Source organism: Vombatus ursinus, unplaced genomic scaffold (assembly GCF_900497805.2).
Source record: "Vombatus ursinus unplaced genomic scaffold, bare-nosed wombat genome assembly UNPS02011353.1, whole genome shotgun sequence".
Taxonomy (NCBI): Eukaryota; Metazoa; Chordata; class Mammalia; order Diprotodontia; family Vombatidae; genus Vombatus; species Vombatus ursinus.
In genome coordinates, this window is record NW_020951131.1 from 1 (window position 1) to 16,572 (window position 16,572).

General features: G+C 52.9%; 1 protein-coding gene across 1 annotated transcript in view; it reads right to left on the reverse strand.

Moving 5' to 3' along the window:
* Positions 1-947: 947 nt before the first annotated feature.
* The window catches only part of PTPRE (protein tyrosine phosphatase, receptor type E), a 139,871-nt gene continuing 124,246 nt past the window's right edge, over positions 948-16,572 (reverse strand). Inside the window, exons 4-7 of the mRNA XM_027855947.1 lie at positions 9,255-9,354; positions 8,891-8,964; positions 5,869-6,005; positions 948-1,460 (exon numbers count right to left, since the gene is read on the reverse strand). Of these exons, the coding sequence (XP_027711748.1) occupies positions 1,329-1,460; positions 5,869-6,005; positions 8,891-8,964; positions 9,255-9,354 (443 nt within the window). The 3' untranslated portion in view covers positions 948-1,328. The remainder of the gene's footprint in view (positions 1,461-5,868; positions 6,006-8,890; positions 8,965-9,254; positions 9,355-16,572) is intronic.

The window sequence follows — 16,572 nt, forward strand, 5'->3', positions numbered from 1 at the left end:
ACAGGACATTGCGACATACCCAGGCTGTGGCAGACACTCAGAATGGGAGAGGAGACCTTGTTGGCCAATTGCAACACTGCCTACCATGGCAGCCAAAGGGTGTGTCTACACCATTGATGCCAAGCAGCCAGAAGGCAAATGGAAAAGCTCAGTCGGGCATCAAGGCAGCCCTTGAACCTGAGACCCTGAGAACGGCCATCCCTCTCACTGGAGGACAGGGCAGGAGCAGGCTGCCCCCAGCCAAGACCCACAGGGGATGAACCTGGGGTGACCCTGGAGAATTCTCTGGGATGGGCCTTGGCTTTGATTTCCAAATATCTGGATGTTTGGTTCCATGCAAACAAACCATCCAGATGTTTACTGTAGAAAGCTGTGATCAGATCACAGAGGCTCTGGGACTTTGGTAAAACTGCACACGGATGTAGGATGTCTGCAGCATTCTCGCCCACCCACTGAAGGCAGCAGCGTGGCCCTGGGCAAATCACTTTCTTCCTGAGCCTTTCTGAGACTCGGTTTCCTCATCTGTAAAGGGGATAATAGTCCTCCCAAGGGTTTTTGTTAGGACCAGATGAGATATGTATGTGAAGTGCTTTGCCAGCCTTGAAATACTACAGGAATGTTGGTGATCACTGCCTTCGTTACTAGAGGTGGATGTATTCCCAGACAGCCCAGCACTCTGAAAGCTCACACAGCATATATCCATCCCTGAAGACCTCTCTGGGCCTCCCTGAGCTCATATGAAGTCACTCCCTAAGGGATAAGCGGTCCCTTCCTTCCCTGCCTTGGTGGGGATTCCCACAGGTAAGGGCTCCTAAGCTGGGGTCCAAGGGGTGGGGACAGATTTCAGGGGGGTCTATGAACTTGGATGGAAAAAAAAACTGTGTGTTGATTTCAACATAATTGCTTTCCTCTGAAATCCTTTGGATTTTATTTTGTGCATTTGATAAACACCCTCTGGCCTCCCCATCAGCTCCCATCTCCCCTTTGCTGCCCATAACTCTGGGTCAAGAGAGGCCAGGGGAGAGGCCTCCCTGGCAGGGCTGAGGGCACCCCCGGACCTCCAGAGGTGGCCTCCTGAAGTTGACCCAGGACAAGCTTCCTGGTGTGGCTGGCCGGCTGGGTCACCACACCAGCCTCAGGGCAGGGGCCTTAGCCCAGAGGTCCCCCAGCCACGGATGCCCAGAAGACAGCTTGCTCACTGTGATAACTGTTATCTGTACATGGCAGACGTCACTCCTGCTGATTGCATATGGGATGGGTCCAGCCCAGAGCGGGGGGTGGGGGAGCGGGAAGCAACCACAGGGGAAATGATGGGCTCCGTGACCCCATCACGCATGCAGAAGAGGGGAAAAAAAGCTGAAAGTCTTACTGGGGAGGATGTTGGGGTATCTGTTCTTTTCTCTGTTTTCTTCTTTATTGGCCATTTCAAATGTTCCTTGGATATGTCCTGAAGGTAAAGACTGGAGAAAAAGTGCAAAGTTAGCATGGAAGTGCCCTGAGTTCACAGACTGCTAAATCAGCTTTCTTCTTGTCAAGCCGTTAAGACTTGAGAAAACCCATCTCTCTAAAGAACGCTGCCCTGTTCAGCTGCTTTGTCATTCCCCCAGGAATCTCCAGGATCTGGGTGGCTCATCCCTGTCCCATCCCATCCCATTTTACAGATGAGGAAATTGAGTCCCAGAGAGGTCACGTGGTGAACCAGTCATGATTAGGCAGACAGTGTGGTAGGTGGATACAGCCCCCAGAACTAACGGAAGCCAGGCTTTGCCACTTCCTAGTTGTGGGGCCTTGAGCAAATCATTCATTCATTCATTCATTCATTCATTCATTCATTCATTCATTCCTTTGTTCACCAAGCATTTATGAGAAGGCTCATGTGTGCCAGACACCAGGCACTAGAGGTAGAATGCCGGTAACAGTCTTTTCCTCAAAGGAAACTGGGAGGAAAGAGCAGATGGACACATAAATACACACATGCCACAAATTCAAAATCATTTCAGGAGGAGAAGGGGAGGACATTAGCAGCTGGGCAGTGAGGGTGGGCCGGGGACTCTGGGCTGGGGTCTCCTCCTCTCTAAATGAGGAGGAGATTGACCTCTTAGGTCCCTTCTATGATCGCAGAGCCCAGTGCACTCACTCCTGACGCAGCACTGCCCACACGGCCACACGGTCCCTCCCGGGCAGCTGTGTGTTCCTGCCTAACCCTCCCAGGCCAGATGCCACCAGAGCTCTGTAACAGCCCTTGGGGAAGAGGAAGTCTCTCAGGCCAACAGCTCACACTCTGGACTCCCGAGGGGGACAGGCCCTGGTAGGTGGGAGGGGGAGAGAGAGTCAGAGACAGAGATAGAGAGAGACAGAGATAGAGGAGAGACACAGATTCAGAGAGAGACAGAGAGAGGAGAGATATACAGAGATAGAGAGGGATACACAAAGACAGAGAGACCCAGGGACAGAGAGTCAGAGACAGACACAAAGAGACAGAGACAGAAACAGAGAGGCAGCCAGAGAGAGAGACAGAGGAGAGACAGAGACAGAGAGAGCTTCCTAAGGATGTGGGGATAAAAACTGATAGAGATACTTGTGGGTTCTGAAGCGGGAAAAGACTTTATGGATCACGTAGCCCAGCTGCCCGCTTTTAGAGGCCCAGGGAGAGGACGAATCGGCCGGAACGCTCCGCTCCTGAGTTTGGGCCGGCCCCGGACGAGATGGCCACAGGAAGAGGCCGAGCTTGTTTGGGGCTTCTTGGCCCTGATTTGCAGACTGACCGTCACCCACGTGCTCCCTCCACGGAGCTAAGCTCCTTTTTTTTGACGTCAGGCACATGGCGGAGTCTGGTTTGGGTCGTCACCCAGAGAGCTCTCCCCGCTTCTCGGATTTGGTTCAACGTTCATTTGTTCATCCATTTTTTCAGAGGACCCGGGAAGTTGAGTCATTTGCTCCGAGTTCCACATCAGTCAGCGACAGAAGCTGATACTAGTTCTCAAATCTCCCAGGGTCCCTTCTGCTCCCTGCAGCCTCCTGGGGCCTCTTGCCTGAAGGTCAATTTGAAAACCACAGAGCATGGATAAGATTGCTAGTGGGTTTGTCCCCACTTTTGAGATGGGGAAATTAAGTCTGGGGAGGGTTTTATGATAAGTAAGGAGGAACTGACATCAGAGTCTGACTCAGAGACTGCTGCCCTGCCCACTCTACTGAAATGAAATCCTGGCCGGCCTCTTCCAGCCTTCTCTGACCACAGCCGGGTTCATCTGAAGATGGTGCCTTCCGATTCCTTTCAATCTGACTGAGTCTCTCAGAAAAAACAAGGCGGGGGCACACGTGGGCAAAGCTAAGGAAGCCAACTCCCCCTCCCCCTATGAGAAGCAAAGGTGGGTGGCGGGTGGGGAGGGGGGACTGGGGAGGGGGACTGGCTGCCCGACCACACCCGGCCCGGGTTCTGCCCCTCATTCCCATTGCTTGGGTCCCTGGCTTCCTTCAAGACCCCCCTTCAAAGTCAGATGCTGGAGGCCTTTCCCGCTGCCCCCAGAGGCTCTCACGGGGCTCTCCAAGGGTGCCTTCCATCCGCTCTGGGTGCCTCGTGCCCACACCCCTTTGTGGACGTGCTGGCAGCTCTCAGAGGGCCTTGCCCAGTATATTAACTGCTCATCCCAGTGCCCGGCATGTGGCGATTGTTTAATAAAGCCTTGCCAATTGACTGCTTCAGACTCTGGGCTGTTATCCTGTGTCTACTGTTTACAAAACCAAACGCTGTAGAGACAGCTGGGTGGTGCATCGGGCTAGGGAGCAGGAAGACCTGCATCCAATTCCAGCCTCAGACCCTTACCAGCTGCGGGACCCTGGGCCAGTCACTTTGCCTTTGTTTACCTCAGTTTCCTCATCTGTAAAATGGGGATAATGATAGCACCTCCCTCCCAGGGTGGTCAAGAGAATCAAATGAGATAATACTTGAAAAGCGTGTAGCTCGGTGCCTGGCTCATAGCAAGCACCCATAAATGTCAATTATTAGTATGACTTCCCATGTTTTATCAGCAAGTCAGTCTAGTTAGAAATTTTTACACTTGGGGAAAGCAGCCCCTAAATCATAATCTCAAATATACTTTTGAAGACAAATTCAGTTGAGGGTGGGGGACAGAAAAGGCCCAGGGCCACAACAGTGCTGTTCCTTTGAGGCTGGGGGCTGGGAAGGAAATGCCTGCCGTCTAGCAGCTTTTTATATAAATGAATTAATCTTGCTAACAAAGTGTTAAGCTCAGTAATTTGTTAGTGCATTTCAGCACCTAGAGGCAAAGCTCTGTTTGCTCCACCCTAGTAATTGTTCTGCTGAGCTCGAATGTGATTGTGATCTGGGAGGCAGAGAGTGTCACACCATTTACCAGGTTACTTGTACCTATTAGAATAGCTCTCTCCTATCGCCCCAGAAATTATCTTGAATTATGTACTTGTCTTCCATACCTGGATGCCCACAGGACAAGGTGGTGGGCAGGGAGGAGCTGGCTGGACCTGGAGTCAGAGGAAACAGGCTCAAAGCCAGGCCTTGTCATTTAGTGTGACCTTGGGCAAGTCCCTTTCACCTCAGTTTCCTCACTTGTAAAATGAAGAGGCTGGGCATGTTGGCCCGTGAGCCCCTACCATCTCTGAATCTATGATCCTTAGAGGCACCAGAAATCCTCGGAGGGGGCCCAAATCTGAGGTTCCCAGGAGTAGGCGTTCACCGGCCTGTGACGTAGATCAGTGAAGAGTGAAGGGCCCCTGGAATAATGGGGATCCACAAGCACCCTGAACTTGCCAAACAAGGGGTGCACCTGGCTACCTGCCCCGTCTTCTGGACCAACGCTGAGGGGTAACACCAGGCAGTAGGGGCACGAGACCACACCCCCAGTCACAGGATCCCGACCTCGCCAGCCCCGGCCCCGGTAGAGCTCACTCTGCAGACTATCATTTTCTAGCATAGCCAGGGCTCGGACACAAGCACAGTGGTGCATACGGTAAGTGCTTACTAAGTGCTTGTTGGCGTGGCTTCCCTGAAGCACCCGTGGGCCTCATTTAGATCTGAGTCAGTGGCTCCATCTGGCCAACATAAAGCCTTCACCGGGCACCAAACCAAAGCGCCAGCGTCGATCAGAGCAGCTGCTCTGCCATCCTCGGGCATTCTGATGGAGGCGAGGATGCTGGGAGACCTTTGGATCGCTGAGAGGCAAGGGGACGTTGGGAAGAGGACTGGACTTGGCATCGGGGGACCTGAGTTCGAATCTTGGCTCTGAGGTCCACCCTGTGTGACCCTGGCTAAATGCCTCTCCCTTTCTGAGCTGCCTGGGTTTCCTTCTTTTTCCCAGGAGGAGGCTGGGCTGAATCAATCAATCAATCCACAAGCTAACTGAGTACCTACTATGTGCTAGCTGCTGTGTGGGGCACCGTTGATACGGGTATGAAGAACAAAACATTCCCTTCTCCCCAGCAGCTCAGACCTTAGACCAGGGGCGGAGAACCTGTGGTCTCGAGGCCACACGTGGCTGTCTAGGTCCTCGGGTACAGCCTCTTGACCGAGTCCAAATTTTACAGACCAAATCCTTTTATTAAGGGGACTTGTTCTGTGAAGTTTGATTCCGTGTCCTCGAGGCCTCAGGTTCCCCACCCCTGCCTCAGACCATCCCAGGGGACATCATCGTATAGTCCAAAGAGCGCTGGACTTGAGGGCAGGACCCGAGTTCAAATCTAGGCTCGGCTTTTTGACTCTCCTCAGGCCTCTACTGAATTCACCATCAAACGAAAGGATAGGGATTCCTGATTTCTAAGACTTTCTGGTCCTACGATCTGACCTCATGTGTTCCGTCCCCAAGGGGAGAAAGAAGAAAAAGCATACAAACTTACATTGAACTCCTCTCGAAATCTTTTACAATCATCTGCTGACCGGACACGGATCTCATCCTCCAGATGCTCCACGGGGATGGGGAAATACTTCTTGGGCCCCGATGGAGAGCGACTCAGCAGCATCACTCTCTGCTGCTCTGTGGGGACGGAAGGTCCGGGAGAGCCGTTAGCCGGGAGCAGGCCTGCCGGGGCTTAGGCTGATGGACACTGCACACACCTGACTTCAGGATGGAGGGAAGGCCTCCGAGGACCTGGGCTCAAATCCAAATGGAGGGTGGGGGGAGATCCCTCCAAGCTCTGTTTGGAGACCCCCGGGATCCTCTGAAGACCAGCGAGGCAAGGGGGCAGCACCTGGCAAGTCCACCCTCCCTCAGCCCTCCTCACTTAAATCACCCCAGGAAGAGAGAGGTGACCACGTCCTGGGCCCAGATCCAGGCCCGGAAAGACCGTCTCGCGTGACCGTTGGGGAAACTGAGAGAGCCCCATGGAGGTGAAATGGCTGGCCAGAAGCCATCCAGGTGGTAAGGGCAGACCCCTAGAGGAGGAAACGTGCCAGTTTCCCTTCTCCCCAGCTATTCCCCAAGTGACGACCAGCCCCCACCAGCAGGAAGCTCTGCCCCTGCACCAGAGCATGATGCAGCTCGAACCAGGAGGGAACTTTGGGGTCATCTACTTTTACCCTTTACTTAAAATTCAAGGTCTTGAGGCCCAGGGGGACCCAAGGTCACACAGGTGGCAAACAGTGAGCCAGGATTTGAACCCAGGGTTTCCAAATTCAAGTCTAGCACTCTGGATGTGCTCTTTTCAAATGAATTCTGTTTTGTAAACTGAGTCAGCTAAGTGCCTCTCACATGCAGGGCAGGGTGGCTAGATCTCAGTTCTCCTAGACTCCCTGAGGACAGGGATTGTATCTTTCCAAAGTTTTGTGTTTTCTGAGTATCAAGCAAACAGGGCTCTCCACACAGTAGGTAATTAATAAGCGTTTGTCGAATGAATGAGTGGATGGAGGAAACTTGAGAAAAAAGCCATAATTCCCTTCAAGGAAAGAACCCTTTTATCTCCTTGAAGGCTGAAGAATTCCAGTTACTCAGGCAGCCCAGAATCCAATACTCCAAACCAGGAGGTAAAATGAGGAGAGGGGAAGAGATGATTGCTGGGCTTCCTGCCAGCTCTATCCAGACCACACCTCCATAACGCTTGAAGGTTTCAGAGCGCGCGATGTCTCTCACGTCTTTCAATGCTCACAACCACCTGGGAGGGAGATGCTGCCGCGATCACCATTTTACAGATGAGCAAACTGAGGCAAACACAAGTTAAGTGACTTGCCCAGGGTCACACAGCAGGGGCGTGTCCCAGGTGGATTTGAGCTCAGGTCTTTCTGACTCTAAGTCTAGACTGCTGTCCTCCTTTCTACCGCCCTGCCGGTGAGGACTGGGCACAGGTTAAGGACTTAAGAAATCTCTTCTCTGCTCCCTCCCTCCCTTTCTTCCAGGTGAATTCCTACAAGGAGGTAGTTGCTGGGGTTGATGAAGACTAGCTGTCTGTGAAGACGCAGTCTTGCCTAGGCTGTCTGGGGGCTCAGGGTGAGTTCTAAACAATGACACGCATGCACTGACTGGCCTCTAATTACTACTCCTCCTGAGAACGGCCCTGTTGGGGCGGCCCCACAGACCTCATTCAGACTTCTCCTGGCACAGCCCGGTCCCTGACAGGCTACCAGGCTGAGCCCACAGTGCCCAGGAAAATCCTGTTCCGCCCAGCCGGAACAGGGCACCAATGCCAGTCGTGTCAGAGGGAGAGCCGAGAGCCAGCCTCCCCTCGCTCCCCTGCCAGAGGCCCCCAGGGAGCCAGGCATGGGCAGCGGCTCGAGCTTACCGATCCCCAGCTGGCCTCGGGATCCCTGCTGCGAGTGTCTTGGGTGGGGGGCTGATTCACAGCACCCCAGGCCAGGACGGTGGGGCCAATTTCAGTTTAGTAGTCAGAGTCACGCCCTGCAGAGAGAGCTGAGTCCCTCTGGAAGTGATAATGCTGGGATCACCCCGGGGCTGGGCTTGCTGGCTCCCACAGTCCGGACCCTTCTTGGCATCTGCCTTCAAGGCCGTGCTCAGCACTCTGCTCTTCTGGGGAGGGTCCTGTAGGTCTGGGGTGGGCAGAAGCTTCTGCCTCACTCACCTGGACCAGGGGCCCCCACTTGGGCTTTTTTGTTTTTTTAAGTGAGATTCATGTTACAGGAAGTTGCAGGCGCCAGCACAAATCGTGACTCTTAAAAGTGTCTGAGGCACCGTTCTTCACATTTTCAATGTGTGAGTTTAAAAAAAAAAAGGAAGAAAGAAAGAAAAAAAACCTAAAAAGGCCACCCCCACCCCTGTGGCTTCATGAGCAGCATTTGTGAGAGTAGCTGAGTCTAAAACACAGAGCATTAGGATGCTTCCCTCCCCCCATGGCCTGTGGAGAAAGGATTAATTTAATCCACAGGTTTGGAGGTGGGAGGAATCTTGGGGGTCCATCTACTGAACCTCCTCATTTTAGAGATGAGGGAACTGACGTGAAGTGGCCTGCCCCAGGTCCCCTAGGCCTTAGGTAGCAGGGCTGGGGTTTGCACCCCAGACCTTGGACTCCAAATCCCTGGTGTTGCCACTGCCCCATGCTCACAGCTGGGTGCCAGACAAGAATGAGCCTGTCAGCACCGAGGGCTGCCTACGGGATCTCAGGATGACAGAGGGAGAGTCCTTGGCAAGCCTGCGGAAAATGAGCAACGTGAGAATGGCCTTGAACCCCTCAGGCTCTGGACACCCAAGTTACAGACTTGTTATACGCTGGGGAGGAAAAGAACCGGGAGACGGGAGTATAAGCCACGAGTTTCAACTCCCTGAGAGTGGTCCAGGCAGTAAGAGAGAGGAAGGGGAAGCGTCCAAGGCAGAAGGCATTGCCCTCTGGCCCCCAGGTTCCAGCTCCGGGCCCCAGCCTCGGCTTCAACCACAGACAACCAGCCCCTCCCAGGGCTGGTGCCCCGTCGCCTTACCTTGCTCTTCCAAGATTCCATTGGGGATCTTCTTGTCATTGGAGCTGACCACTGCCTTCCTTTGCCTTCTGAACCTTGGGAGGAGAAGACATTGGAGCGTTAACAAAGCCACTTCCTTCGAGGCAGAGGAGGAGTGAGCCCCCCATCCTCTCTCTAACCGAGTGTACCCACCAGGTGAGCCGGCTAAAACTTTTCCTGTTCATGGCTGCAGTGGAGGGCAGAGAGCGCCGTCAGCACAGCCAGCCTGAGAGCATCCTATGTGCCCCGAGGAGAGCCCTGCCAATGTGTGCTCTCATTTCCTCATTAGATCATATCAAAACAAGCCTGAACGGGCTGGAAGAGGCACGTCAGAGAAGACGCCTACCTGAAGAAGTAGCTGGCGAGGAGGACGGAGAGAATGAACAATAAGACCAGTACCAGGATGCCGATGAGCAGGGGCTTCGTGGGGCTGCTATCTGGCGAATCTGGGAAGCAAAAGGAGAGACCGTGGCCCTGGGGAGGGCACTTTGGTGGAGCCTGAATCTAGCCCAGAGAGGAGGAGGAAACACCTTGGAGCGCTCACTGACCCAGGAGCTGAGGGAGCCGGTGCGGGGTGGGGAAGGGAATCACAAAAGTCTTGGATACTGGGGCTTTAGGACCACAGGATCATCGTCTTCATACCTCCCAAGGGCGTTAGCCATTATCTAATCCAGGGGGTCTGTGGACCCCTTAGGCCTCAGTCTGGATGCCTTCTCAGAAGCATGTTTTTAAATGTGTAAAGGACACAGGACTACAGAGGAAACCAGTTATATTGAAAATGATACTGAAATTGTTACCAAAATGTTTTTTAAAAAACAACCCACATTCATAGACCTCAGGTGAAGAACGAATTTTTATCCAGCCCCTAAATCACGAGACAGATGAAGGCCCTTGAAGGAAGGAAGTTCAGGGGCAGACCCACGGCCGCCCCTTGTGGAAAAGCCCTCCGTGAGCCACGGTCCTCTGTGACTTTACAGAGAATTTCCTGGGACACTCAGAGGTTAAATGACTTCGCTGGCCTTGTGGGTAGCGTGTGGCAAAGACTGGACTTGAACCCCGGCCTCCCAGACTCTACGCTCTCTGCCACAGCCAGGGGCACAAGAGCTCACATTTGTATAGCTCCTATTAAGGTTTCCAAAGCACGTTGCCCATGCCATCTCATTTGATGGAAGGGCATGGGCTGGAAGGGAGGTGCTGTTACTATCTTCATTTTACAGGTGAGGAAACTGAGTCACTAGTCAGTGTCTGAGACTGGACTTGAGCTCAGCTCTTCCTGACCCCAGGGCACTAACCACTGTGCTACCAGCCTCTCAGAACACAGCCAGGACTTAAATCCAGATTCTTGGTCGCCAAGTGGTCCCTTTTCCCCACTGTACCAGGTTGCCAGTGACATCAGATTATCCAGTCTAGATGTTCCTAACCTGGAGCCTGTGGACTTGTTTTTAAAATACACTTTGATAACTGTATGTCCTTTGTATCCTCCATCCTTGATTTTATGTATTTGGAAGCATGATCAGAGGAGTGGTCCCCAGGCTTCACTGGACTGATCACCAAAGGGGCTCAGGGTACAAAAACAACTCAGAAATCCTGCTCCACTCAACTGCTGCCTAAAGAATTAATCCCCTCTCACCGGAGTTTAAAAATACGTCTGCTTCCTAAGTACAGGGTCGGGGAGATGTGGTTAGATGTTAGGTAGAGGTTCGCCTGAAAGAGATCTGGGGTGGAGGGGGGTGTCCAAGTGACCTGCAAACCCAGCCACCAATCAACAGGCATTTGTTCACTTTCTGCTCGTGGCCAGGCCATGTGCTTGGCGCTGGGTGCACAGACCCAACGATAAAACAGCTCCTGACCGGAGACAATACACACACACACACACACACACACACACACACACACACACACATATAATGCATACAAAGTGGATGCTAGAGAATTTTGGGAGGGAAGGTGGGTCGGCAGTGAAGGGAATGGGAGTGTTGGGGAGGTGTCAGAAGCAGGGAGGGGATGTCCTTCTGTCGCGGCAGGCCCCCTCTGGAGGCTGTGTTCAGTTCTGGTGAGGAAATCACAGCACACAAGGATCCATCAAAGGAAGCGGAGAGGTTTCCTCATCTGTAAAATGAGAAAACGGGCCAGGTGACCTTGACCTTCCTTCCAGATCCAAGTCTGTGCTTAGGCACTTAGCCTGGTCAATGAAGACTGAGGAGAGACCCTCCAGGGTCTTCGCCAACAACAGGCAAAGCCTCCTCACAACCAGAGCTGCCCTGGGAGTTGGGGGACCCCTAGCACAAGGGCCAGATGAGGTCGATGGGGATCCCTGCCCAGGTACAAATCCATCCACGTGGCTCCCAGCGCTGAGATTCCCCAGTTCTTTAACCCCCAATAAGAAGTCACGTAGCTTCCCCTTGGAAACCTCAAGTGACAAATGCGCCTGCTCCTTTGCAGGCTGGCCACTCTCTTGCTGGACGGCAACAAGACCTAATATTCTTTCCATATGGCAGACTTGGATCAAAGACCCGGTTCCTCCCATTCCTGCTGGCACACGTGGCCAGCTGGGTGACCTTACAGGCCTATGTTCTAGACCCCGTGCAGAAACCCACAGTCATGGCGGCTTCCGGATGGAAAGGCCGTCAGTGACAATCCGGTCTAACTCACGCCCAAAGCATAACTCCTCCCCGCAGAATCCCTGACCAGAGATCGCCCAGCCCCAGTGCTTAAAGATCTCCAGGCTCAGAGCACCCACAATTCCCCAAGGAATTCCCCTGTTCCAGTTTGGAGCAACATTCAGGTTGTTCAGGAGCCTTTCTCTGACTCAGAACAAAATCTGCCTCCTTGGGGCCTCTCCCCATGGGCACCAGTTCTGCCCTCTAGGGCCGAGCAGGAAAATCCAAGCCTCCTTCCCCAAAAGCCCTTCCTTCTTACCTTTCCCTCTTCTTCCACCTTCCTCCCCTCCTCCTCCCTGGCCACCTTGCTGGCAAGCCCATCTCCACAGTCCAGGCCTGGGAGGTTCTCCCCTCTTATTTCTGCCTTGGCTTCCACCAAGTCCCAGCTGAGACACCACCTTCTCTACAAGAAGTCTTCCCCAGCACCCTCACTCTAGAGCCTCCCCCCACAAATGTCTCCAACTTGTCCAGCCCAGACCTTGTCTGTGCAGTATGGTTGGCACGTGTCTCCTCCGCTAGGCTGGCCCAAGCCTGTCTGCAGTCAGTCTTTCTTGGGCACGCTGAGGCATGTGAAGTGTCTGCATTCAGTAGGTACTTAATAAATGCGTGTTGGTCTGATCTGTATGATGCCTCAATCCAATTTCTTTCCAAGAGTTGTTTTTCCTTGTATCTGTACAGACAGAGCATCAGTGTGGAAGAGTGAATGGAGAACCAGCCTCGGAGCTGGGAAGACCCGGGTGCGAATTCTACCTCTCCGCCATACTGGTGGCTATGCGAGAGGAGAGAAAAGACTGGACAAAATGGGTGCTATGAATGTAGAAACAGGAAGATCTGGCAACCATCTGGATCCGCTGTGTCAGAGAGAGTCAGGAGCTTGGGATGATGGGAGATCAGGGTCCTGTGTCTTCACACCCTAGCACTTAGGTCAGGGTGTGCTACACAGTGACCTGGCAGCTCTCGTGTGCCCCTTACAGGCCATGAGGCATGGTGGGCTGGGCTTCAGGTCAGAAAGACCCAGGTCGAGCCCAGTGCCTAACATTTAACAGCAATAACACAAGGTTGGGCAACTCAGTTCATCACCGGGTGTCTGCTGCACCTTCCTGGGATTTCTCTACTGAGCTGTGCAGGGGCCCCGATCCAATCTCCTCCACAGGGAACCCCCAGGTGCTTTGTGCCACCCCATCCACCACATGCCAAACTCTCTCTGCTCTCATCAGGCCTCCCACAGCACAGCCATCTCCGGCCTCCCATGTGAGGAATCCAAGGCCATTCACTGAGCCCTATTTCTGCCCTTTCCTCATCTCACATACCTCCGCCATCACGGCCACCACCTCCTCCTTCCCTCCTGGCCATTCTCCCAGCAAGGCCGGCTCCTCCCTTCTTGTCCATCAGACGGCCCCCATCCTCATCCCTCCCCACCTCATCTTGAATCTCTCCCTATCTGTTGGCTCCTTCCCTGCTGCCGAAAAACATGTCTGCATTTCCCCATCGCTGAAGAATCTTCACCAGATTCCATTCTCTCCTCCATCTAGAGATCATCCTTCATCTCCCCTCCCCTTTTTCCAGACAACTCCTTGAATGGGCACACACCAGGAGCCTCCAATTCCTCTCCTCTGCACCCCAGACATCCCGGCTTCCAAATCCATCATTCAGTCGTGCTCTTTTCAAAGTTGCCAAATCCAACGGCCCCTAAGAATCCTCCTCCTTCTGGGCCTCTCGGCAGCCTCTGACACCCTCACCTGTAGACTGCTCCGCTCCCCAGAGCTCTGCCTTCCCTCTGTTCCACACACAATGCACCGTCTTTAGGAGAACAGAGCATCCTCTTATTGTCCACTGGGCAGGAAAAGCTGAAGATGACTCAGTGGGCCATTCGAAAAGGAGCCACAACTAGGGGCAAGCGTCCCTCTTTTGGGCTCCCCCGACCTCAGCCTCCACGTGGCCAGGAGTACATGGCAGATAAAACCCAGCTCTGTGTAACCCCGGGCAAATCATTTAACCTGTCTGCCTCAGTTTCCTCAGCTGTAAAATAAGGATAATAACAGCATCTACCTAGCTAAGTCAATGTGAAGATCGAATCAGGTAATATTTATAAAAATCTCTGCAAACTGATTGTGTGTTCTGTTGGTATGTTCTGTAAGTTTTTTGCATCTTTTGTGCACAGGAAATAAATACCTGTCTCATACCTGACTTGTATTGTATAGTGAGAGCCTTCCTGATCACCTTTTGTAGGGAGACCCGAAGACCGAGCCCAGACTCCCAAGTGTGTAAGAGCCGAAGAGAGCCAAAGTGAGGGGGCTCACCGCCCAACATCGGCAGCCAGGCTCTGTGCACACGACCCAAATGTCAAGGGGCTCGGAGGAAGGGAGAGCTCTCAGCTCTCAGCCCCGTCTCCCCTTCCCCCTGCTGCGAAGCGGCCCCTCCCACTCACCATGGCACTCCCACGGAGAGGCTGAGTCACTCTCGAGCTAATCCTGAACACGGGCCCCCACTTCCCCAGCGACAGGTCCCACTGGCTTAGGGAAGAGAGACGGCAGAGCTGAGTGGGTATGCGCCCTCAAGAGGGGCCATCCTGGCCTAGTTGGAAGGTCTCATCCCACTGCTGGAGCTCTGCGGGCTAGGAAGCCCCTCCATACGTATGCATGAGGACAGAGCCGGCCATTCGGCAGCTGGCATCCCCAGCACCTCACTCTGCCCTCCAGGACCAGGCAAGGGAGTTGGGGAGGGAGATCCCTCCTGGCTCTGACCTGCCGGTGTTCCAGGATTCTCGTCAGAATCAGAGAAGAGAGAGGCGTGTGGTCCCAAGGAGGCAGAGAAGGCCTCACTCTTAGGATCCAATCATCTTGGAGCTGTTTGCACCTCAGAAGCCAGCTCTCCCAACTTTCTACCACTCCCTTGTCTGCAGCCACCCTCTGAATTCCTCCCCGTGACAGGCATCTCATTACTACAGGCAGCAAGGTTTTCAATTCTGAAGTCACTCCCGAATTGATTAGCAAGCCTTTCCTTATGTGGAGCCAAGTCTGTTTGTAGCCTGAGGTCCACAGACTATGGATAAATTGCAAGGGGACTCGACTTGGATGGGGGTGGGGTGGGGAACTGTTTTCGCTAATCTCTCATAGAAATGCAACGTTTTCTTCAATTGTGAATTAAACAAACAAATACAACTCTTGTGCCCTTGCCTGAAAGGGAGACCCAGGCTTCACCAGCCTCACTTCCAAAGGGATCTATGGTGCACAAAAAGCTTAAGAACTCTGGGTCTGTCCCCTGGTTTTGATTTCTGGAGTGAATAAAATCAGCTGAAATATCTGCGGTGCTTTATAGTCACAAAAAAGATCTTTCCACAAATTATCTCATTTGAAATTCAAAACCATCCTGAAGTAGGTGCTGCTACAGGTGTTATTAACACTATTTTACAAGTGAGGAAACTGAGGCTCAGAAGTGGAGAACCCCAGGGAAGATGATCCACAGAGGCGCTGAGAGGGTTCCCAGCCTTGGACACCAGACTCTGCTGGAAGCCAGCATTCCACTGTGGCGGCCCACCGGGGACCTCCCCGTCCCTTCCCCTGGATCCCTCGGCCCTTGGGCCCCAGCTGTTCTATCTGCTAATGAGATCATCCTCTGACACCCATTCGGCCAGCTCCTTCACAAGGATATCATGAGACTCTGTCAAGCATCTGGCTGAAATCCAGACACGAACCTCTTATCAGAGGAGGGGGGGTAAGACAGACGATGTATTTGAAGAAACTTCCCGTATTTCACCATTTCTTGCATCCGAGGATTGGAAAGAACACATGCTGGGCGTTAGGGGACCCTATTAAGGGTGTGTGCTGGAGCCAGCTCAACACCAGCTTGGGGGAGCTGAGTGTTAAATTTTTCACTGTGATCATTTATACCTCAGAAATTGGCAAACCCACAAATCAGGGTCTGATTTTTTGTTTTGTTGATTGGACTCAGGAGAGTGATGGAGAAAATGCTAATGCAGATTAAACTTGAATGTTTGTTGTACACACACTTTTGAAGAAGAGAGCCGGTTGTTAAACATTGACCAGCATTCCCCTGTCCTGACTCCACCAATTAGGAAAGGGCCAAAGTCACTCCATGATTCTGGGCGTGAGTTTGTTCGTCAGTAAAATGGGCTAAAAATGAGTTCTAAGGTCTAACGTTCATTATGATCCTAGTAGAAGACTACTCTCTGCTCTGATCTTTCCCTCCTCCCCCTTTGAAGAGCTAGTGTTTTAATCATTAGTTAATGCGGTAATGGTAATATTATAGATGAAGGGCCGGAAGCACCTGGCCTAGCACTCTCACGTTACAGAGGAGAAAAGCCAGGCTAAGACAGAGGTTAACTCACTTGCCAGGGCCTTTGACTCCAAAGTTGGCTCTTAATTAGCCGTAATTAGAGAAGGCTAGAAGTTATTTACGGGAAACAAATACTGCAGTGCTCAGCAATATAAAACATCGGGGCAGCCAGGGTGCCGTGGGGACGGGACAGACCTTGGAGTCGGAGAAATCTGAGTTTCACTAACTTCAGACACTTCCTAGCTGCGTGACCCTAAGCAAGTCACTTAATCGCTGCCTGCCTCAGTTTCCTCATCTGTAAAACCTCCCAGGATAGTTGTGAGGATCAGATGAGATCACCTTTGCAAAGCACTTAGCCCAGTGACTAGCACATAGTAGGTGCTTAATAAATTCTTGTTTCTTGCTTCCCTCCCTTCCTCCCTCCTTCCTTCCTTCCCTCCCTCCTTCCTTCCTTCCTTGCCTCCCTACCTCCCTTCTTCCTCCCTCCCTCCCTCCTTCCTTCTTCCTTCCCTCTTCCCTTTCTCCCTCCCTCCTTCCTTCCCTTCCTCCCTCCCTCCTTCCTTCCCTCCCTCCTTCCTTCCTTCCCTCCCTCCTTCCTTCCTTCCTTCCCTCCCTCCCTCCCTTCTTCCTCCCTCCCTCCCTCCTTCCTTCTTCCTTCCCTCTTCCCTTCCTCCCTCCCTCCTTCCTTCCTTCCCTCCCTCCTTCCTT